Source organism: Microcaecilia unicolor, chromosome 2 (genome assembly GCF_901765095.1).
Source record: "Microcaecilia unicolor chromosome 2, aMicUni1.1, whole genome shotgun sequence".
Taxonomy (NCBI): Eukaryota; Metazoa; Chordata; class Amphibia; order Gymnophiona; family Siphonopidae; genus Microcaecilia; species Microcaecilia unicolor.
Window position 1 is genome coordinate 267,889,359 of NC_044032.1, and position 24,353 is coordinate 267,913,711.

Genomic DNA, 24,353 nt, shown 5'->3' on the forward strand with positions numbered 1-24,353 from the left:
AAGGAGATGCACACGGATGGAGTGGAGAAATTCTGAACACAGAGGGGAGGGAAGACAGGAAGGAGATGCACATGGATGGAGGAGAGTTGAAATGCTGGACATGGATGGAGAGGAGGAAAGAGTAAATAAGATGAATATGGATGGAGGGGAGGGGGAGAGGAGAAATGCTGGACAAGGATGGAGGGGAGGGAAGACAGAGGAGGATATGCACATGGATTTAGAGGAGATAAATTCTGGACATGGATGGAGGGGAGGGAGAGGAAGTGAGATGAACATGGATGGAGGGGAGGAGAGTGGAGAAATGCTGGACATAAATGGAGGGGGAGAGGAAAAATGCTGGATATGGATGGAAGAGAGAGGAAGGAGATGCATATGGATTGAGGAGCGGGAAGACTAGGAAGGAGATGCATACTGACGGAGATGAGGGAAAGGGAAAAGAGGAGAAAAACTGCACATGGATGGAGAAAATAGGCAAAAGCTGGGTCCACTCTATACCACCTCCAGTCAAGTCTGCGGAGGACCCAGCTTTTACCTGTGGATGTAGGGCAAGAAATGAAGAAGAAAGGAGGAAAGTAAAGAAAAAGGAAGCCCTGGAAACGGAAGTTAAGGAACAGATAGCAGCAGAATCAGAGACTGGGACCAACATAATCAGAAAAACAAAGTCACCAGACAACAAAGGTAGAAAAATAATTTCATTTTAGTGTTTGGAATATGTCCAATCAGAGAATTTACATCTGCTGTCTTATTTTGCACTGGGTATACTGGAGCTGTAACAGCTTACAGAAATTATTTATAATGAAAAAAAATCACATTATTTTTTTCTCCTATACTGGTATAGTATTTTCAATACCTGTTTATATGCTCCATGGCTGGTATAATGGGTGTGGCTACCATAGGGGCGGAGCCATAGATGGTGACCCCCACCCATCATGAGTACCGGTACCTTTTTTCCTACAAAAAAAAGCACTGGTCCTAGGAGTTAGAATCTGAATAGAAAGCACTCACCAAAACAGTACTATTTTTCAGGGTTGTATGTTACTTCAGAACATCTCACAGAAGAATGTGCATTGTTCCTGAAATTTAATATTTGTATATTTTGTATAGTGAATTGTAAGGGGAAATGTGATGAGTATACTACAGAACTGAGAGCTGTGGCATTTGTATGATATTTTGTCTCAGTCAATGTACACTCCAGACATCACTCTCGAGTAGAATCCACTAATTCTTTTACTGGGTTGCTGAAACTGACTTGGAGGGGCATTTTCGAAATGACATCCAGGTCTGAATTGAGACATTTTGCCAAAAACGTTTCAAAGAAATGTATAACTCAAGCCTTAATCGAACCAAAAAAAGTCTAAATTTCTGGTTCGATTATGGCTTTGAGCTAGATGTTTTTAAGCTCAACATATCCATCTGTAGGTATCATTTTCTACCTTTTCCTTTGGGGACTTTTTTTAAAAACAAGCTATAGGAACATCTATCCAGCAGAATTCCTAGTGAACTGGTCACACAGACATCACAGCAGTGTAGAGGGACAGTCTACTGGTCAGTGCAATAGACTTCACATAAAAGGGCCCAGGTACAAATCCCACAAAAACCCCTTCATATTGCATTGTGAGCCCTTTAGGAACAGAGAAAACCTACTGTATCTAAAGGTCTACAACTACACTAGCCCTCAGGCTCACAGGTCACTTTATATATTAAGGTACAAGAGATATTTCTATGTTCCAGGAGGATTCACATATTTGTACTGATGTTTTAAGTGGGGAATTGAACCTCGGTCTCAATGTCCACTGCATTGACTACTAAGCTAATCCATCCACTTGCTAGCTGGATTTTTAGGCATGGCCATATTTGGTGCAGTCAAAGAGCCTGGTCACAGCTTTGAGGGGTGGGAAGGGTGTCATGCCTTAATCACTTTAGTAGTCAGTAGGTCAGTTAGGGCACCTTTTTGTGACTTAGTCATGACTGAAACAGGTCGAGATAAAAACATTTTCTTTTTTTTGCCTCAGACCTTTTTTTCTGTTCTACCATTTTTGCTGAAAAAGGACCATATTTTAAGCCTGCCCAAGTTCGGTCCAAATCCTGCCCAGAACACGCCCCCTTGCGATTTTGACAAACATCCCAAGACTGAGTTTTGAAATTATGATTTAGATGTTTTGGCATTTGTGCTGCTTTTCTCTTGAAAATGAGGCACATTGGAGTTTTACTTATACATAAATGCTGTTGGAATTTTTGTGTGTGATATCTCCTGTAGCTAAATGTTTAAGAGTGGGGAGAAGAGGGCTGTCATGTACAGAAATGTCACTGTGCTTTACTGCCCCCACCTCTCCCCAAATATTTCTGTCTAGAGCTGCTATTGTAAGTGGGAGGAAGAATTTAGTAGTAACTCCGCCCTTTCTGCTTCGCCTCACCCTATGCGTGGAATAAACTCCCTGAGCCCATACGCCAAGCCCCCTTGCTGCCCATCTTCAAATCCTTACTCAAAGCCCACCTCTTCAATGTCGCCTTCGGCACATAACCATACCTCCATTCAGGTTATCTAGACTGCCCCAACTTTACATTTCGTCCTTTAGATTGTAAGCTCCTTTGAGCAGGGACTATCCTTCATGTTAAACTGTACAGCGCTGCGTAACCCTAGTAGCGCTTTAGAAATGTTAAGTAGTAATTAATTGGGGGGGGGGGGGGGGGAGGGAGGGTTGCCAGGTTTTTGAAGCCTGGATTGGCCGCTGTCAGAGACAGGATGCTGGGCTTGATGGACCCTTGGCCTTTTCCCAGTATGGCGGTGCTTATGTGCATCAGGACTGAAAGGCTGAGACAGCAGCCTCATGTAGAAAGAGAAAGAACTTGGAGCCGTTTGGCATCAGGAGTGGTGCTGGTTTGTTTCGCAGCACAGTGGGGGTTTTGAGCCACACTTGTACAGTGTGAGGTTTCTGCAGTTGCAGCAGGCTCACCATCATTGGGAACATTGTACTTGTGTCGCTGGAGTGCCACTCTGTGTTAAATGCAGACCCTACTATGTGCTGCTCTTACTGTGGTAGCTGCTAAGGGAGTTCAGGACAGTCTGCCACCTGCTAGTAAAGCAGCAGGGTGCCACTCTTACAAGTCAATTTTGTCCAGAACACACCCAAACCCCAGAGGGAGGGAGGTTGTTGCTCTTCTTTCCTTCTAATCCTTGCAGTGCTGGACAGAGCACAGGTGGACTCCAGAGGGAGGGAGGCTGAGTCACTCCTTCTAATCCTTGCCAGACTGGAGTTGTAGGAGTAGCTGGACTGGTAGTGGGGAGGAGTTAAAAGGAGAGAGTGAAAGCTGGATATGTGTGCAGTGGGGGTAGGGGATGGAGAGGGTGAGAGTGCTGGCTGTTTGCTGCAAATGGGGGAGAGGGAGCAAGAGCTGGGTATCTGTGCTGTATAAGTGGGAAGGAGGAGAGGGAAAGAGCTGGCTGAGGGGGAGGGGAAAGCTGAGTCAGGTACAGGTGGGCAGTATGGAGGGATTCAGTTAAGGGCAGTGGTGTGCTGGTAAATTTTTAACAGCCTCTCTACCCGGGTGTAGCCAGCCCTGCAATTTTTTTTTTTTTATTATTTTTTTTTTTTGGGGGGGGGGGGGGGGGGGGCGCGCGCAGAGGTGGACCCTATCCTGGAAGGTCTGCATTGTCCTTTCCAGTTCACACTGCTCGCTGTCATATGGTACTGGCAGAGTAGGAGGCGCTAGATGCAGTGCTCAGAGGCATGAAGGTGTAGCCCTAGCGGGTCTGTTGTAGAGACTTTGGGGGTTGATATTCAAAGTGATTAAAATCGGCCAGAAATGGCTTTCATTTAAAGGTTGGGTTATTTTTATTTAATATACCGCTCTTCACTGACTCGCAATGCAGAATGGTTTACAGTAACACTAATTCTTAACTGACATTTACTGAGGGGGGAGTCTTTGTGGTGGGGATTTAGTTGTATTGACTTTATATTTTAATTATTTGTCTTGTTTAGGTTGAGTTTATGTTGTTTTTTTGAAAGTATCTTTATTAAGTCCTTAGTGCACAGAACATCAATACACAGCAGCCCCCTTCCCCACGTCATTTCCATCAATGAATAAAATAAAATATTAGCCTTTCCATCAACATCCGCAGGGTTAACACATAAAAAATGGATATTAATGTCATGGGTGGATGCTAGGCCCCCACAGATAAAGGTATGGTTAGATGCTATGAAAGAAATGGCCAGTTGGGTGCAAGAGTCCCTTAAGTTTCAGTCCTCTATAGGAGCACGACAATATAAAAATTTGTGAAGTAAGATTGACAATGTGGAGGGACTACTGGCGGACCCCTCCCTTGATAATACTGCAGAGTAAAGTACTAGCAGCCACTTGGCGGGGTGCGGGAGCAGTAGGGTATTGGTCTCTACATGGCACTGTTCAGCAGGACATGTTTGGATGGGGGGGGGGGGAGGTTGCTACACTATGGGGGGGGGGGGGGGGTAAGTAATGGCAAAAAGTCCGAGGTGAGTTTATGTTAATGGCTTATACATTAGATCTTCTTATTATGCCTGTTTGTTGTACTCCACCTAGAAGACTATGGATAGAGCAGAATGTACACTTTTAAACAAAGACACAACAAATACTAATGTAACAATTGTAAAGTGGAAACTGATAACATGAAGAAAGTTGTTAGAAAAGAAAGCTAAAAGAAGTAATTAGAGTCGATTGGCATACACATTACTGTATTTTAAAAGGCCATTTTGGAAGCCCCGATAAAATATTACATGCATCAAAAAGTTTGAAATAAAGTCAAATGACTGTCAGCATGAGGTAGAAATGATAAAAGCTAAGAATATCTTTCAGAAAATGGAAGACCCTAATGAAGGAAACATAAATAAGACAAGCACTACCAAGTTAGATGTAAAAAAAGTAATAATGAAAGCCAAAAATGCCTTAAAAAAATTTCTATAGAGCAAGGGTTCTCAACCCAGTCCTCAGGCCACACTTGGCCAGTCAGGTTTTTGGGGTATATATAATGAACATGCATGAGATAAATTTATATAGGAGGTAATTCATTATGGATAACCTGAAAACCTGACTAGTGGGGTACCCCTGTGTCACGATTGTGACTTTTTCTTGGTTTGTGCTCCTCTCGCCCTCTGGTGGCCAGAACCAGTGGCTGCCATAGACTTTCCAGACTCTCTTTTTGGTCCAGTCCAGATATTTTAGCCCTCCAGTCTTGCTTGGAAGTTTGGCAGCTAGCCTCACCCTTAGCTGCCTTGATGATGGGCTTATTAGGCACCTGGAAGCCCTTCAGCTTGGACTTTGCAAACGCCAAAGGTCCAGGTTAGTGTTTGGTACTGATAGGAACACTTCTGCCTGCTTGTTTAAGCTTCCCTGCTTTACCCTTTTGGTGCTGATAGGAGCACTTCTGTCTTGCTGTGCTGTTAGAAGCACTTCTGCCTGCTTGTTTAAGCTTCTCTGCTTTACCCTTTTGGTACTGATAGGAGCACTTCTGCCTGCTTGTTTAAGCTTCCCTGCTTTACCCTTTTGGTGCTGATAGGAGCACTTCTGCCTTGTCTTGTGTCTTACCTGTATGCCTTGTTCTTGTCTGGGTGCCTGTGGGCACTCCTGTTTTGAACCCTAACCCTGTTTCCGTCAAGCTTGTTCTGTATCCTATTCCCTAAGAATCCCATATCCTTAGTATTCCCGAACCCTGTGTTAGTCAAGCTTGTTTAGTATCCTGTTGGTCTAGTCTCCTGCAAGCTAGGTCCAGTAAGACCTGCCGGCCCCCTGCACCTGGGGGCTCAACCCCTGAGGAATGGTGGTCAAGCGCAGGTGAAGACCGGTTGGTCTGTCCTGCTTATTCCCTGCCTGCCTACTACTGTGATTCCAGTTCGGTTGTTCCAGCTTTGCCTGTCTACAGCTTCGCCTGCCTTGCTTGCTTACCCAATCCTGGTTGGGGTCTTGCCTACTGCTGCCGCTTGTCAGCAGCGGTCTAAGGGCTCACGTGGTGCCAGTGTCCGAGAGCCTGAGACTGTAACACCCTGCTGTAGAGGCATGAACTGATGACTAAAATCTTTTTCAAGTATATCCAAAGCAGAAAGCCCATACGTGAAGCTGCTGGTCTGCTGGATGACCAATGTGTGCTCAGGAAGATTAATAGCAGAAAAAACTAAAAGATTTCTTTTGCTCAGTTTTCACTAAAGATACTGGGGTGTCCCTACACTGGAAACCTTTTTTAATGGTGGTAATTCAGAGCAACTAAAGTACATCACTGTAAGTCTAGAAGATGTAATAGAACAAATTAACAAACTCAACAGCAACAAATCACCAGAATCAGATGGCATTCATCTCAGAGTCCTGAAATTGATAATCTGTTACTAATAATCTATAACCCATCATTCCAAACAGCCATGATACCTGAGGAATGAAGACGGCCAATTTCTAAAAAGGGTGACTGGGGGTTGGTCTGGGAACTTATAGAGCTGTAAGCCTGATGCCAGTGTCAGGTTTACTATATACTTAACAAAACCACACTGCTGATCACATAGACAGACATGGATAATAGGAATGAGCACGGGTTCAGTGAAGGCAAATCTTGCCTTACCAATTTTTTTTTAAGGTATAAGAAGTGGATAATGTTGAGCCATATAGTGTATCTGAATTTTCAGAAGGCTTTGGCCAAAGTCATCAGAAAAGGCTTGTAAGTAAACTAGAGGCACAGACTTCAGCTTGGGCAGATGGTGAAGAATGGTTTTTTTCTTCTCCTAAGGTTTTATAAATGGTAGTCCAGGAAACTGTTTTGCTCTTGCCTTAACTATTTAACATTCTTTACCTCAGACTTCCCAAGACAGCTTTGGTTAGATTACATCTCAGCAAAGTTTTTTTTTTACATATAGAGCCCTACCACGTTTGAGGTCATTTCATTGGCTACCTATAGTGTCTAGGATAGAATTTAAGCTTGTCTACTAAGGGTTTTGTATGGCTTATGCACTCATTTTCAACATTGTACTGACTTGAATTTTCTTTTTAGAGTATCTATTTTAATAATTTACAATTTCCCTTAGCTTCCGATACTAGATTGTTTACAACTTGTAAAAAAAATTATTTAAAGGAAGCTGAACCAGGACATTGGAATGTTTTACCAACAGAGCTTAGAAGAGAACACAATTATATGAAGGTTAGGTGATTATTAAAATCATCGTTGTTTACTAAGTACTTTAATACTACTATATCATAGGTGGGAAGCTATTTTATGCTGTAAAGTTGATTATAATTTTAGTTATATACTTTTTTGTTTAGGAGGATTAAAATGATTGTTATTGGCCATGGGATAAGAGGTAATGTCCTTCTGTGGATCGTAAACTGTCAATGATCCCCTTGGAAAAGGAGTGCCCCAAGGGGTTTATATTGATACTTAGGCTGTTTAGTATATTCAGAAATGACCTGGAAATAGGAATGACAAGTGAGAATCAAATTTGTGGATGGCACAAATTATTCACAGTTGCTAAGATGGCTGAGGTTTGTGAGGATTTGCAGAAGGATCCTGAGAGATAAGAAGACTGGGTATTTAAATGGCAGATGAAATGTAATGTGAAAAAGTACAAACTAATGCATCTAAAAAAAAAAATAATACCATTGCTGGGTTCTGCGTTAGAGGTCACCACCCAAGGAAAGGCTCTTGGTGTCATTGTAGATATGTCAACTTTTTCAGTTCAGTGTACCATGACAGTTAATAGAATTTTAGGGATTATCTGGAAAGGAGAGCAAAACTAAGATTATTATACCTCTGTATAGGTCCTAGTGTTGTCTCATCTTTCAAAAAGGATACAGTACAACTTTAAAAAGGTTCATAGAAGGGCAAGAAAAATGCTAAACAGAATGGAACCACTTCCTTTAAGTACAGAGGCTAAAAGTATAGGGCTTTTCAGTTTGGAAGAGGAGATGGGAGTTTATAAAGTTAAGAGCAGTTAGGACAGAATGAAACAATAGATAAAAAGTGTTCAATGGTGTATAGCTGGCTTTATTGGATGCTTTCTATAATGACTCAACATGGGCCATGTTTCAGCTTGTAAGGCCTGCCTCGGGAGTCTGTATACATATCATACATAGCAAGCAAAGAAACACTTTGAAAGCCTTGTAGGTCCAAAGCCTACTATATGAATGATGAAACTCATACACATTCTCCAAAATATATTTGAGAGAAATGCGTGCCAGTCAAAGCAGAAATGTCATCCAAAATCTCAGCTCTATAGCCAGCTATCGCTCAGCTTCTGGTTATCTCTACTATTTTGTTCTGCACTTCTGTTGTGGGGAGATTGGCCACAAGCAAAAGAAGAACCAAACTGTTAGGAAACAGTTGATTAACTTGCAAAACATAAAAGGAATAGGATGCGCCACAAAACCAATGGCCAGTGTAGGTTACTGATCTGTCTAGGCTTTGCATTGCTAAAGTATAAAGTGTTTTTAAAAGAAATCCCAAAAAGATGCACACTTGTAGTGTGACACAATGGTGTGTTTCCCTTTCCTCCAATTGTAAACTTACATCTGTCTGTTTGGGGACCAGATGTTAAAAAAAACATAGTAAAGCGTGTCTTGTTAGGGTGATGAAGGTTGTGTCTCTCTGTGCTTATGCATACATACAGACAGACAGACAGACAGAGGGAGCCTCACAAACAGGCGCTATTGCTTGTGTGAAACATACCTAAAATTAGAGTAAAATCTCCAGGGAGCTGTGAATGTAAGCTTAAGGTACCAGAATCCTAGTGCCATCTCCAAGTAAGCTGAAGGAACAAAGGAGAGGAAGAGAGGACAGCTGGAACCTGTGCAGCAGAGATCTTTTTTCCCCCCTCTAATGGTGTTTGCCATAGAAAGCATTTCCAGGTATTCAATCTTAAACTTCATCGGTGACTCACAGATTCCAGAAACTCGCAGGCCAGCCTGAATAGTCCCATCTGAATTGTTCCCATCTAAGCCAAGGCAGACTGCCTCCCTCCCTCAGTTTCAAGTTTTATTTAGTTTTGATATACTACCCTAAAGCGTACTGAGTGGTTCACAGTAATAATATAATGTTTAGAGAAAAATGAAAGGAACTACAAATATTGATAGGAAAGTGACAGGAGATACGAAGAGTACAAAACAGGAAAAAGAACATTCAATAAAAGCAGACTACCAGTGGCTGGCATCCCACTCTTTAGAAGGGCGGAAGGAGGGAACCTGAAGCACATAAGTACATGTGGTAGGCCAATTTAATCCAAAGGAAAAGCATCTTGAAATAAAAATGGGAATGACAGAAGTACATACACAAGAAATAACTATTTTAATAAATTTACAGGTGAAAAGTTGCAACAAATGGTGAGAGGCAGTAGAAAATTTTGGGGAGCTAACACAAATAAAAACGTCTCACAGCAAAACAGAACCACAAGAACTGCAATACAGGTTAACCTGATTGTCACAGCACCAACCAGCAATTGATTTCCACTTAATATTAAAGACATCTTGTGACAGAGTGAATAAAAACAAAGGAGAAATATAACTTTCAAAAAACAAGGTTAGTTATACCGAGCAGGCTCGAGGTGCAATGCAGCCTGAATGTAGTGAGAATGTTTCTGGAATTATTCAAAGTTGCTAAGATGGCTGAGGTTTGTGCTCAGTTTTAGGTACAGGGAAAAATCTCAACAAGGAGGGGAAAAATCCTCCTCATGCCTGTTCTTTAAAATATTTCTTACATTGAATTAAATGGTCCCAAGACAGAGAAGTGTCTTTGAAGTAAGTTCTTTAACAAAAGCGAATATGTTCTCACATTCATAACAAACAAGGTCAAAATCTGTCTATATAGACTGCTTAGGAGATAACTGGAACTCTACAGAAAACCATAAAGAACTCTATACAATATCAACAAAAGTACCAGAACAGGTACGGATAACTGGAGTTAAAAAAGAAACAAAAAAAAAACAACTCTTCTTTCCCAGACTTCAGATAAAAATCCCAGGATCAACATAAGGATAAGCAAGGAAGTCTCCGAGTTTATTGCCTTCTGTATCATAATGAAGCATCTTGAAACAAACATCACAGAACAAACTGGGGTCATCTGAAGCCAAACTATCATCATTAGTCACCCACCTGCAGTAAAAAAAAAAAAAGGCATATCAGATCTGGGTGTATGAAATCAACATCAATGCATGCTTGTTTTATGAGCCTTGGATAACCAATCACCTATGAAAGGTGGACCTAAGCATCAGTGACTTATTCATAACATATGAAACAAAGAAAAATGTAGTCTTAAACTGCTAATTTTCTTTCCTACCTGACCAATCCAGATGCATCAATTTTGCCATCAAGGAGGCAGAGAATTAGATTGCTGATACCACCCTTTACAGGATTACATGCAATGTACGACTCATGTTTTACATAGGTTCGAACCAGAATACCAGAATTTCCTACATCTTTTTATTTAAACAAAAAGGGCTTGAAACCTGAATCTCACAGTCTATGGCCTCCAAAAATCAGGGAAGAAGCCATGTAGGAAGGAAGCAATTTACAAAAACATTAAGGGAACTATACTCATTACTTCTGAGCCTATGACTGTTAGATAGGCAGAAACATCAAAGGGATGAGGGTTTAGGGTTGGAGCTTTATTTGTCAAAGTTGCTTATCCATCTTTAAAAGCAAAATAGCTCATCAAGGCAGTGTGCCATGACCACCCTTTAAAAACTCTTAAATGGAAGATCCCGCGTTAATCCTGGTCTCTGCTAGGATTCAAGGAAAGAAAAGTTAGCCGATAAGACAAACTTTCTCTTGTGTTTTACCAGACCAGTCTAGACATCTGGGATGTATCCAAACTATCCTGCTCCAAAGGTAATAGCACTTCTGGCCTGCACATCCAGCTGGTAAATCTTGGCAAGAGTGCAAAGATGACAAGGGAAAATTAGGTTCTTACCTTAGTAATTTTCTTTCCTTTAGTCACAGCAGATGAATCCATTAACTGATGGTTGTGTCCGCCTACCAGCAGGTGGAGATAGGGAACACTGAAAAACCATAGTGCTCTATGGACGGCTAGCTCCATCTGCCTTCAGTATTTGAAACTTCCAAAGCAGAGTGTATCCTCAAAGTAGAATAACATGAACTTTCCTCACAGCGTACGAATGCCCCAGAACAGAAGCAATAACCACACAAAGGAGGGATGATCTCAACCTCCTGTAACAGAACAGTAAACAGAAATCCTGAAGACTGTTTTCCAACTTCTCCCAAGGAGGGAACATATCTGCAGGAACAAACTGCCTGAACAAAAAAAACAAAGTCAGACAGGGAGGGATCATGGATTCATCTGCTGTGACTAAAGGAAAGAAAATTACCAAGGTAAGAACCTAATTTTCCCTTCCTTGTCATCAGCTGCAGATGAATCCATTAACTGATGGGATGTACAAAAGCACTCCCTAGTTAGGGTGGGAATATGCAACTCCACGAGCAAGCACTTGCGCTCCAAACTGCGCGTCCCGCTTCGCTGCAACATCCAGCCTGTAATGCCGGACAAAGGAGAGCTGAGAAGCCCAAGTAGCCGCACTACAGATCTCTTGAAGAGAGAGTGCTCCTGTTTCGGCCCACGAGGAGGAAATCACGCTCGTGGAATGCGCTTTAAACGCGTCAGACCGCCCTGACAGCGGATACGCAGAAAAAATGGGCTATAGTGGCCTTAGACGCCAGAGATCCTCTTCGAGTACCTAACAACAAGACAAAAAGGTGATCAGAGGTCCTGAAGTCATTTGACATGTGCAGATACTGCAATAGAGCCCTGCGAACATACAGAAGATGTAACTGCCCAAAAGATTCCAGAAACTCCTCCCTAGTAAAGGAGGGCAGATAAATGGGCTGGTTTAGGTAAAACGCTGAAACCACCTTAGGCAGGAAGGAAGGTACCGTACGTACCATTACTCCAGACTCTGAGAATTGTAAGAAAGGGTCTCGACAGGACAGCGCCTGGAGTTCAGACACCTGTCTCACCGAAGTCATGGCCACCAAAAAGACTGTCTTAAGAGTCACATCCTTCTCCGAAGCTCGCCTCAGCGGCTCGAAGGGCGAACACAGGAGAGCCTTCAACACCAGCCCCAGGAGTGCCCCTCTTAGAAATCGGGCAATGTCCGGATGAGCAGCCAGGGACAAGCCAGAGACCTTCCCTTGAAAGCAAGCCAATGCTGCCACTCGGACTCGCAGGGAATTGTAGGCCAAAGCCTTTTTGTAAAACGTTCTTCAAAAAATCCAGTATCGGCGAGGACTGTAGCCCCGCGTGGGTGTGATTGCCTTTGAAACACACCACGTCTCAAACTGGCGCCAGATCCGAGCATAAGCAACGGAAGTGGACCGCTTGCCGGGCCTGCAAGAGAGTGGAGATGACTGTTAGAATAGCCTTTGTTTCTGAATTGCGCCCTCTCAAGAGCCATGCCGTAAGACCAAAGCGGCAGGGATCCTCCATGGTCACCAGTCCCTGCATCAACAGGTTCGGCACCAGAGGCAAAGGAAAAGGAGCCTCCACCAGCATCCGCCGGAGGTCCACATACCACGGCCGCCTGGGCCAATTCAGGGCAATGAGAATCACCACTCCTTGATGTAGCTGAATTCAAAGGAGGACTCGCCCTATCAAGGGCCAAGGAGGGAACGCTTACAGGAGGCCCGAGGGCCAGGGTTGAGCCAGCGCATCCAACCCCGCCGAGCGAGGATCTCTCCGTCTGCTGAAAAAGCACTGGACTTTGGCACTGGTGCTTGACGCCATTAGATCCGCTACGGGCGTTCCCCATTTGGCACAGATCTGAAGAAACACTTAGTCTGCCAGTTCCCACTCCGCTGGGTCGATTTGATGCCTGCTTAGAAAATCGGCTTGCACGTTGCTCTGACCTGCTATATGCGCTGCAGAAAGAAGCTGCAGGTGAAGCTCGGCCCAGTGGCAAATCTGAGCGGCCTCCGCAGCCAGTGCTCTGCACTGAGTGCTGCCCTGGCGATTTATGTAAGCCACCGCTGTTGTGTTGTAGAGAACTCTGACAGCCTCCAGAGTCTTGTGAAAGGCCAGAAGAGCCTGGAATATCTCTCTCAGTTCCAAGCGATTGATGGACCACCCCGTTTCCGCGGGGGTCCACAGTCCCTGGGCATAGCTTCCCTGGCAATGTGCTCCCTAGCTGACCAGGCTGGCATCAGTTATCACCAGGCACCAAGAGGGAAGCGCCAGCGGCATTCCTCACCGCAGCATGCTGTCCGAGAGCCACCACTCCATACTGAGCCGGGCCGCAGGGAGCCACGTTAGTCTGCGTTGATAATCCTGGGACATCGGAGACCATCGTTGAAGCAGGGCAATCTGCCAGTGGTCGTAAGTGCGCTCTCGCCCATGGCAGTACCTCCAAGGTGGCCGTCATCGACCCAGCAGCTGGACAAAGTCCCAAGCTCGCCGGGGCCGAGGCATCCGCAGGAGCAGATGGACTGATTCTGAAGCTTGCATCGCCTTTGGTCGGGTAGAAAGACAAACCCCGAGGCCATGTCAACTGGACCCCAAATATTCGAGAGACTGAGAGGGGGTCAGGTGACTTTTGGGTATGTTGACGACCCAGCCTAGAGATTGCAGTACAGAGACCACTCTGGCTGTGGCCAGATGACTTTCGGTCTGCCGAATCCACTCTGAGAGCCAGTCGTCGAGGTACGGGTAAACCCGGATACCCTCTCGCCTGAGAAAGGCAGCTACTACACCATTACCTTGGAAAAGGTGCGGGGAGCTGTGGCAAGGCCAAAAGGCAAGGCCCGAAACTGGAAATGTTTTCCCAACACCGCAAACCGGAGAAACCGTTGATGCGGGGGCCAAATATGAATGTGCAAGTAAGCTTCTTTTAGGTCCAGAGACGTGAGAAACCTCTCCTGGCTGTACCACCGCAATGACGGAGTGCAGGGTTTCCATGCGAAAATGCCGCACTCTTAGTGCCTCGTTGACTGACCTTAAGTCGAGGATCGGTCGGAAAGACCCGTCTTTCCGAAGCACCACAAAGTAAATGGAGTAGCGACCGCAGCCGCGTTTGGCAGGAGGCACAGGGATCACCACCCCGAGATGCAACAAGACTTGTAGGGTCTCCTCTACCGCCGACCGTTTGACGACAGTACCGCATCAGGACGCCACAAACACGTCTCTCACTGGGGTGCTGAATTCCAATCGGTAACCTTCTCTGATCAGGTCCAGGACCCACTGATCGGAGGTAATTTTGGTCCATTCCTTGAGAAAGAGGGAAAAAACGTCCTCCTACGTAGGAATCGAGGAATGGACTTGCGCCCCGTCATTGTGGGGGCCGCCCCTGAACTCCAGACCTTGAACCAGCTGCTGCGGAACGCTTGTCCGAGCGAAAGGAGTTCCTCTGCTGAAAATGGGCACGTTGAGAAAACTCAGCAGAGCGCCCCGGGCAATACCTGCAAGCTTCACAGAAGCGAGGTCTGGAAGAGGAGGGCCACACAGAACCCTTGGAAGAAGGCCTCGGCCTATCCTTGGGTAACTGCTGGGGCTTAGGGTCCCCCAGGTCTTTAACAATTTTCTCCAGCTCCTCTCCAAATAACAGGTGGCCCCAAAAGGGAAGCTTCACCAGCCTGTGCTTAGAGGCCATGTCAGCCACCCAATGCTGTAGCCATAGAAGGCGGCGGGCCGCAACCGCCACAAACACCTGTTTAGCCGAAGCTCTGACCAGATCATAGAGGGCATCAGCCAAAAATGACAGGGCCGACTCCATCCGCGGTGCAACCTCAGCGAGATACTCCACACCATCCGTGGGCTGCTCCACTGCCTGTTGTAACCAAGAAAGGCAGGACTGGGCAGCATAGGAACTGCAAAAGATGCCCTTAAGGCGAGGCCCGATATTTCAAAAGACCGTTTGAACGCGGATTCAAGCCGCCGGTCCTGCATGTCTTTCAGGGCAACCCCTTCCTCTACGGGGAGGGTGGTCCACTTAGTCACCGCCGTGACCAAAGCGTCCACTTTAGGCATCCCCAAAGGGGCCAAGTGCTCCTCACTCAGAGGGTAAAGCTGACCCATAGACCTGGCCACTTTCAAAGGCCCATCGGGTTCAGACCATTGAGCTGCAATAAGCTCTTGGATGGAGTCATGCGCAGGAAAGGCTCGAGCAGACTTCCTAGTACTCGCCATCCTTGGATTACCAGAGAAGACCTTGCTCTTGGCAAGACCATCAATCGAGAGGGCCTGCAAGGCATCAGAAATGTTCATTGATTTTTTCAGTGAAAAATTTGTCTCGGATTTTGTTGGTCACCTCGGTTTTCGTTGCTAATTTTGCGAAAACAAAGGCCAACCCACACGTTCTCCTGCTCATTGGATTTACATTGACTCATATGGAAATAATTGCCTCGGTTTTAGTCTGTTTCGGTTTTCATTGAGTGTTTTCGGACGGATTATCAACGAAAACTGAAGTATCACTGTAAATGGAATCCACTCAAAGGAAAGGAATGAGTCGTGGAGTGCCTCAGGGGTCGGTACTGGGGCCGATTCTGTTTAATATATTTTGTGAGAGACATTGCTGAAGGATTAGAAGGAAAAGATTGCCTTTTTGCAGATAAGAAGAAGATACCCAATAGAGTGGATACCCCGGAAGGAGCTGAAACTAGAGTGGATACCCCGGAAGGAGATGAAACTATGAGAAGAGATCTCCAAAAACAAGAATGGTCAAAGATTTGGCAGTTAAAATGTAATGACAAGACGTGCAGAGTACACTTGGGGTGCAGAAATACAAAGGAGATGTACCTGATAGGAGCAGAGAGATTGATTAGCACAGCTCAGGAGAGGGGCCTTAGGGTTATGGTGTCTGAGGATCTCAAGGTGACGAAACAACGTGACAAGGCGGAGGCCAAAGCCAGAAGGATGCTAGGCTGCACAGAAAGGGGTAAAACCAGAAGAAGAAAAGAGGTGTTGATGCCTCTGTACAAGTCATTGCTGAGGCCCCACGAAATATTGTATTCAGTTTTGGTGGTCTTGCTAAGGATGTAAAAAGACTTGAAGTAGTTCAGAGAAAAGCGACGAAAATGTTACGGGGGTTGTATCACAAGACGTACGAAGAGAGACTTGAGGATCTGAACATGTATACCCTGGAGGAAAGGAGAGACAAGGCTGATATGATACAGATACTCAAATATTTTAAAGGTATTAATCTACAAATAAACCTTTTCCACAGATGGTACAACTAGAGGGCATGAATTGAGGATGCGGGGGGGGGGGGGGGGGGTAGGGGGCAACTCAGGAATGTCAGGAAGTACTTTTTCATGGAGAGGGTGGTAGATTCCTGGAATGCAACGGTAACAGAATTCGAAAATGCACGGGATAAACACAAAGGAATCCTGTTTAGAAGGCATGGAACCAAACAAACTTAGCAGTGATTACATAGTAACACCTGTAACTTGGAAGCAAAGTCAGTGGCTGGGCAGACTTCTAAGGTCAATGCCTTGATCGTGGCTAGACAGATGGGCTGGAGTGGGGCTTCAATGGACAATTCAGAAGTTGGAGAACAAGGCCAGTGCTGGGCAGACTTCTACGTTCTGTGCCCTTCCAATGGCAAGGACAAATCAAGATCAAGTATACATATGTAGTATCACATCATACCTTACATTATGAGTTTATCTTCTTGGGCAGATTGGATGGACCGCACAGGTCTTTATCTGCTGTCATCTACTATGTTTTTCATGAATTATTTTGGTGATCAAATCATGTCTGTTATCAAGCAATGTAAGAAAATTCACCATTAACACATGTATAATTGGCTTTGCTGACTGATGGTCCCTCTATACATTTTGCTAACTGAGAATGTTAGAAAAAGGATAGTATTAACTGCATATCATCAGGTTCAAGCAGAGACTATAAATAAAGGCCTGCCACTGCTATGTGGAATGCTCTCTCTCAGACTTTTTTTTATACTAACCACAACCGCTTAAAAAATAAAACAAGGCAGTTAATTAACATACAGTAGCTCTATTGAAAAAGCTCCCTTTTCCATCCTGCCAACACTGGGGGTGTCCTGTTAATTAATGGAAAATGGTCAAACCTCAACTGAGTGCATACATCACATACTATGGATGTATGCACCTAGAAATGCTCAGTTTCTGACCAAAGAGTAAAAGATGTTGGTATGTGAGAAACACAGGGCTAGAGTACAGCCAAACCTGAGCCTGGCAGTGACGCAGTGTGGGATGAAGAACAGAATTACAAACATGGAAAAGGCTCCTGCTGTTGTAAGGGAGGTGACATATTAACTACTAAGGTTCAGGCCTAAATGGTAAAACTATACTTATCAGCAGACCATCAACTGTTTAATATTTTACATTAATAGTTAAGTAAATAAATACCTGGCTATATACATCTTGCATACATAGCACTTTCTTGTCCACAGCCAATGCTTCTTCACTAGCAAGGGATAAAGGGTCCTGTCCAAGCAGTCATCACGATGAATAAGCCTTTTTAAGAGGAAAGTAATCATCAAAATCTACTAGTAATCGTTCAGATAAATCAGCATGTCAGCTATGTTTGTTTACTTCAGTGCGCAGAAATAAAGGATAATTGGGGGAAAAAAAAAAAAAAAAAAAGACTGAGGCAATACCTTTTCATTTGACTAACACAACACTCCTCTTAACCAGCTTTCAGGAGTTGCATTCCCTTCATTGGGATCCTGTTGCAACTTGAAGGGGTGTAATTTCCAAAACTGGTTCAAGAAAGTGCACAGAAGAACCTTGTAGAAGTTTTCACAACTTTGTAAATTTTTCATGTTTTGCTGCCTAAAAAACACAATTCAAAATGCATTAAAGAGTTTATTTCACTGATCTACATAACATATTTTGTGTACCAATGTGAAAGAACAATTTAAAGAAATATTCAAAAGGCTCAACAAGAAATGAGAAATGCATGACTGCATAAATCTTCATACCCTTTAAGTCAATACTTGGTAGAAATCCCTTCTGCGGCAACAAAAGCCAACTTGGCACAGCAGAATGATGTAGTTTTTGACCTTTTTTTTTTTTTTGCAGACTAGCTCAAACTCTTTCAAGTTGACTGGGGATCAGCTATCAGTTTGATTTCCAATGGGATTCCAGTTTGGCCTTTGACTGGCCCACTTAAGGAAATCTGCTCTCTTCTCAGTGAGCCACTCCATTGTTGCTTCTGCCTTAAGCTTAGAATCGTCATCTTGCTAAAAAGTGAATCTTCTCTCCTGTATCACGTCTATGGCAAATGAACAGGTTTTCCTCCAAGGTCTGCATGTACTCTGCACCAATCCTCTCTCTCAATCTTTATAAGCCTCCCTGCTGTAAAGCATCCCCACAATATAATGCTACCAGCGCCATGGTCTACTTTAGTGATGGTGATTTTACAGAAAACAACTGCTGAACATTGAGACCAGAAAGATTTCTTTGGTCTCATCAGACCATATGTGGAATATCATATGCCATTTCTTCAGCAGTGACTTCCTTTTTGAAATCTTCCTATACAAGCCATTTTGAACAATCAACATTTTCCCTCAACTAAACCAGAGACCTCTGTAGTTTTTAAATCATTAGGCCTCAGTAACTTTCCTTAGCAGTTTCTTAACAGTTAATAATGTAGGAGGGATGACCTGATCGAGGCAGTTTCTTGGTGGCTCAAACTTTAAAATGATGGATATGACAGTGCCCCAAGGAATATTTAAATGCCATGACATTTTCTGATAGCCTTCTCTCAATCTGTACCTTTGAATAGCTTTATTAGACTATTTTCAATAGCTCCATGTTCAACATGTTTAGACTTTTGCTTCAAATTCACTACATACAACAGAAAAGCCAGTTTATTCATTCAGGAGAAGTCTAATTCAGCTCAACTATTGTGAATGGATACAGATGGGCTCTATTTAACTTATTCTGGACCATGTTAAGGCAATTTATCACAGCTAATCTATTTTGCTATGATAAAGGGTGTAAGGACTTATGCAATAAAAACTTTTAGTTTCTTACTTTTAGAATATTTCAAACTCTGAATGTGTAAAATATGTTATATAGAACAGTGAAGAACTCCTAATCTTAATGCATTTTGAATTATACTTTGTAGACAGCAGAAGAAACATTGGGCAGACTGGTGGACCATGCAGGTCTTTATCTATCGTCATCTACTATGTTACTATCTTACCATGTACAATAGTATGAAGACTTATAAAGCACTGTATTTAGACTAATAGAAAGCTTATTACTTTGCTTGCTTAGACTGATCATCCCCTCCAGAAGTACAAAACAGAATTCTAGCTGCAATAAAAAATTAAACACAAAAAAATTTATACAGCCACAATATAAAGACCACAATGGCAAAATAAAAAGGTGGGGAAAAAAATCCACGATGCAGTAATCTCATCACGGAACATAACACAGAAAATCAGAAGTTTCAAATGAACCCACTTTTTATGTTGTGGTTGATCTTTCTCTGTGTATAAATGGGATAAGGCAGCCACACATAGGTGATGTAATTGCTCAACAGAACCAGCTTGGACTTGCTCCCTAGAGCCCAGAAAAGTCTAGAAGGCTCTTCTGAGCATGTCTGAACGTGCCCACCTTGTGGTAACTGCCATCAAAGCACCCACGTATCAGTCCGTTTCATCCGCTTCTAGACTATATATGGATTCTGCTCCACTAGGCTGGATTCAACAAAATCAAAAAACAAACCACACAACGATCGGATTCAAAAATATGTCCCCAATATGGAAAGAACATGGCACTTTCGGACTCCCACCATATGTGTGTCCAGTGCTTGGGACCCCAACATGATGTCACAGCCTGTTCCAAATGCAGTCGCATGTCCTGTGAGCTCTGAAAAGTAGGAGTCATGTTTTTAAGGACCTGTCTCACTTTGTTGCAACAGCGGGACCCAGCACACCACCTGATAGGGTAAGTGGTTCTGCCTCCCCAGTCCAATCCTCAATGCACATGATGGCCCCTTCTGCAGCACTAGGCGTGCTCTTATTCAAAGCCTCCACAGCCAGCTAAATACAGCCTCCATCCAAGCTGCACTGCCTCCTCCTCTTCTCTCAGGTGGCAATGTTGTCCCCTGTGCAGAAAACCTATTGCACAGTATTTCACAGTGCTCAGAAAAGTGTACTCAAAAGACCCAACATTGCTATGCCTCTGACGTGACAACGGACTCCACCTCCAACTCCACCCATGCAAGTCATCGGAACAATCAGCGCTGCTCTCCCTACTGGCACAGACACAATGCTGACAACTCTGGCCACTGTGCCGACAACCATACCAAACACATCAGCACCCAGACACCACTGCACTGAATGCTCCACAACCAGCACTAACAGTTGACAGTCCTGCAAAGCAAGAAGAAAGAGACACAGCCAATAGCACCTTTTTTATTCCTGCAAAACCACCAATACTGTGCCAACAACTGCCATCCTGGTGCTTCTCTCACATGTCCCACCATCTACATCTTCTGTGCCAACTCATCCAGGGCCTCTATCCTAATGAATGAGCTAGATCACTACTGCCATCTCACAGCCACCCTCCTTCAAGACTACTGTCGCCTGACCTCAATAAAATGTCATCTTCATCCCCTAGGCTTGCACCGCTAGTCTCATTTTATTCAGATAACTCAACTCTGGAGGACATCTCCCCAAGCTTCTCACCAACCTCCACCAGCAACAAATATCCAACTCCTCTGGCTTTCCCTTCCAACCCCTCCCCACACCACCTACAACTGCAGACCCCTCCAGAAGACTCTTCCTATCCCAAATGCCTAATAAAAACAGCAAAAGCACCGAACATCTCTCCACATGCACAGGACAACTCCAAAAATGAAATTGTGAGCAGCCTAAAATGCCTAGATACGCCAAGGCTGGTTGCTGCCTTATCTATTCATAAAATTCTTCTGAAGCTACAGACAAAGATCTGACAAACTCTTCTTATGAGTGCATCCATCTCGAAGCGCATAGATCTCAAGTACAAGGTTCAAATACCACACCACTCACTAATGGTGGAATCCGCCCTCAAGAAAACAAAGAGCTCCCACAACCACTCTAATGCTCCAACTGGCAAAGACTAACAAATTCTGGATTTTGTAGGAAGACTGTCCTTCCAAGCTTCCATGCTTGTGCCTAGAATTGCAGTACACCAGTTCCAGCTCATACAATATCAGTATGACATCCTGGACAAACTCCAATCCCCTCTCTCCATCCTCCTCAGCGAAACCAAGGTGATCATCCAACCAGTCTTCAACCAGTAATGGGTGCAACACCTCATCCTTACAGCTTTTGACACTAATGACACAGCATCTAGAGGTGTCCGCATCACCATTAGTTTCTGTAGACTGGCTTGGTTCAGAGCCTGTGGCCTCAGTGACAATTTTCATTATCATGTTGCTCATGCTCCCTGTGCAGATGACAAAGTACAAGAGACGTCAACCTCATACAGGATCACTGCACCACCATTCAAATTTCTCTATTGATGGGTATGACTCATCCGTATCCAGGCATACTTCTTATTAATCTTACCTTAAACCCTACTCCTATTAGTCCCAACGCCATTATCATCCATACAAATCACACTATCCAAACCAAGCTACTCAGCATTCCAGACAACCAAACCAACCTTTTTGTAGACCCCTCAAGAGAGGAAACAGAAGTTGGCCCTGCCTTCCTCTGCAAAGTCTAATCAGAACTTTTGACTATCCTATGGGAGGCCACCTAAAATTCTTCCACCACTTATGGCAGACAACCACTGATCGATGGGTCCTCTCCATTATAATAACCGGATATCAAATCAAGTTCTCCCACCACCCACTTCACTGTCATCCCAAACATTATTCCTACCCCCCCTGATCAGCAAACTATTCTTCACAAGAGCTATAATCACTACTCGCAGTCAGTGTGATCAAAGGATTCTCCAACTTGGAAGCCGCTCGGTGATTCTATTCCAGATACTTTCTCATACTTACAAAGAACGGTGGTCTTTACCCCATCCTAGACTTCAGGGATATGAATACCTTCATACAACAGAAATTCAAAATGTTGTCCCTGGGCATCGTACTTCCACTCCTCTAAATGACTGGTGAGCCTCCCTGGAACTCCAAGATGCCTATGTGCATATTTCAATGCACCACTTGCATCATAAATACCTCCATTTTGCTGTTCAAAACAGATATTTCCAATACAAGGTGCTTCCCTTCAGCCTTTTCTAGGCTCCACAGGTATTCACCAAGTGTGCTGCTGTGACCACAGCACATCTACAAAAGTTGGGAATCTGTCTCATAGCCACTTCTACTTTATAGGACACCGTGCAAGCCCTCCATACTTTTCTTCTGTCCTTCAACAGCTGGGATTCCTCATCAACGCTCCCTCACTCCATCTCAATGCCTCCAATTCATTGGAACAGACATATGCACTTCGATTTCCAAAGCATTCCTGCCAGAAAGCGAATGATACATACCTGTAGCAGGTGTTCTCCGAGGACAGTAGGCTGATTGTTCTCATGACTGGGTTGACATCTACGGCAGCCCCCACCAACCGGAAGAAAACTTTGCGGGCGGTCCCGCACGCAGGGCACGCCCACCGCGCAGCCGTCTTCCCGCCCGTGCGCGACCGTTCCCGCTCAGTTGAATGACAAGCAAAGGAATGAGTAAAACGCAACTCCAAAGGGGTGCTCTTACTGAATTCTACAGCCCTCTTTTGCCCTGTCAATGGAGTACCTTTTTCACCTCTCACAGTCTGTACTTAAACCAACTCAGTCAGGATCAGCATTTAATAACCACGTTCAAGGGAATCCACTGTCCAGCCACCCACTCATTTCATGCTTCATGAGAGGCCTTTTCAATCTTAACCCCCCCCTATCAGGACGCCGACAACTCAATGAGATCTTAACTTAGGTCTCACTGAACTGATGGTACCACCCTTCGAACTATTCTCATCTACCAACCACAAATTCATGACTTGAAGACACTTTTCTTCATTACAAGACACAACAGTGAAATTAGGAGCATAAGAATAGCCATACTGGGTCAGACCAATCGTCCATATAGCCCAGCATCCTGCTTCCAATAGTGGTCAATTCAGGTCATAAGTACCTGACAACAGTGGCGTTCTGTGGTTCACTGCCATCCGGGGCGGATCGCTGCTGCACGCAGCCCCCCTCCCCCGGCGTGACGCGGCAACATGGCACCCCCCCCAACCCAGTCCCCACCTGTCTACCAGCTCCGTCCACCCAGCGCGACTCTGCACTGCTGTAAAAGAAGAAAATCGCCTTGTCGGCCCTTCACTCACTGTGTCCCACCCTCTGATGTAACGTCCTATTTCCTCGAGGGCGGGACACAGTGAGGGAAGGGCCGACGAGGCGATTTTCTTCTCTTACAGCAGCGCAGACGCGAGGCGCCACACCACACAGCAGCCAGGTGGATGGAGCTGGTAGGGACTCGCTAGCAGAGCACCCCGCCACCCGTTGACACCCAGGGCGGACCGCCCCCCACCGCCCCGCCCTTGCTATGCCACTGCCTGACAATCCCAAATAGTAGCAAGATTCATGCTACTAATTCCAGGGACAAGCAGTGGCTTTCCCTATGTCTATCTCAATAGCAGACTATGGAATTTTCCTCAAGGAACTTGTCCAAACTTTTTTTTAAACCCAGATACACTAACCGCTGATACCACATCCTCTGGCAATGAGTTCCAGCGCTTAACTATTCATTGAGTGTGTTTCTTAATTTGGTCAGCTACCTGTTCTACCTTCTCTGCAAAAAGATTATCCCCCCCACCAGCTTGTTTTTATTTCTAATATGTTACCCAATATCTTTCTGTAACACTAAATGTCTATTTTGTAATCTATTTCCACCAATCATGATATATTGTAAGCCACATTGAGCCTGCAAAGATGTGGGAAAATACGGGATACAAATGCAATAAATAAATAAATGCAATGCTGGTAATGGTGTTTACCTATTACAAATCCTAAATAATTCCTGTGACTCTGATGAACATCCTTTAAATTCCAGAGAACATAACCAGCTCCCATATTGAAAGGAGGTAATTAAGGTGCTTAGGAAGACCATTTTGAACAAGATACGTTATAAAATGCTTGCGCTCTTTCCCCAGGTGGTTATATATTCAACCATATTGGTCTCTAGGAAGATGGGTTCCTTATTAAGTGCTTCCTGATAAGTCTTATCAAGATATCCAAAGTGAGTAATATGGGGATGTTTCAAACAGATATACCCTGCATCTGCTCTGGACGATTATGAGAACCCAGGTATAAGAGGTTATAGTGTGCCAACGGCTTACGTAACTTCCCCACAATGGGTAATACTGCCTGGAATGGAAATTAGAATGATGGATATGTCCCTTCTGGGGCCTGTCAAAAACGCATTT

General features: G+C 44.3%; 1 protein-coding gene across 2 annotated transcripts in view; it reads right to left on the reverse strand.

Annotated features, from left to right (window-relative positions):
* Nucleotides 1-8,859: 8,859 nt before the first annotated feature.
* Nucleotides 8,860-24,353, reverse strand: part of SNAPC3 (small nuclear RNA activating complex polypeptide 3) — a 61,297-nt gene continuing 45,803 nt past the window's right edge. Inside the window, exons 8-9 of one of the 2 annotated variants that reach the window (XM_030194155.1) lie at nt 17,332-17,439; nt 8,860-10,092 (exon numbers count right to left, since the gene is read on the reverse strand). In XM_030194155.1, coding sequence (XP_030050015.1) covers nt 9,945-10,092; nt 17,332-17,439 — 256 coding nt within the window. In that variant the 3' untranslated portion in view covers nt 8,860-9,944. Of the gene's footprint in view, nt 10,093-17,331; nt 17,440-17,582; nt 17,758-24,353 lie in introns of those variants that run through there. The other variant, XM_030194156.1, reaches the window with a different exon arrangement.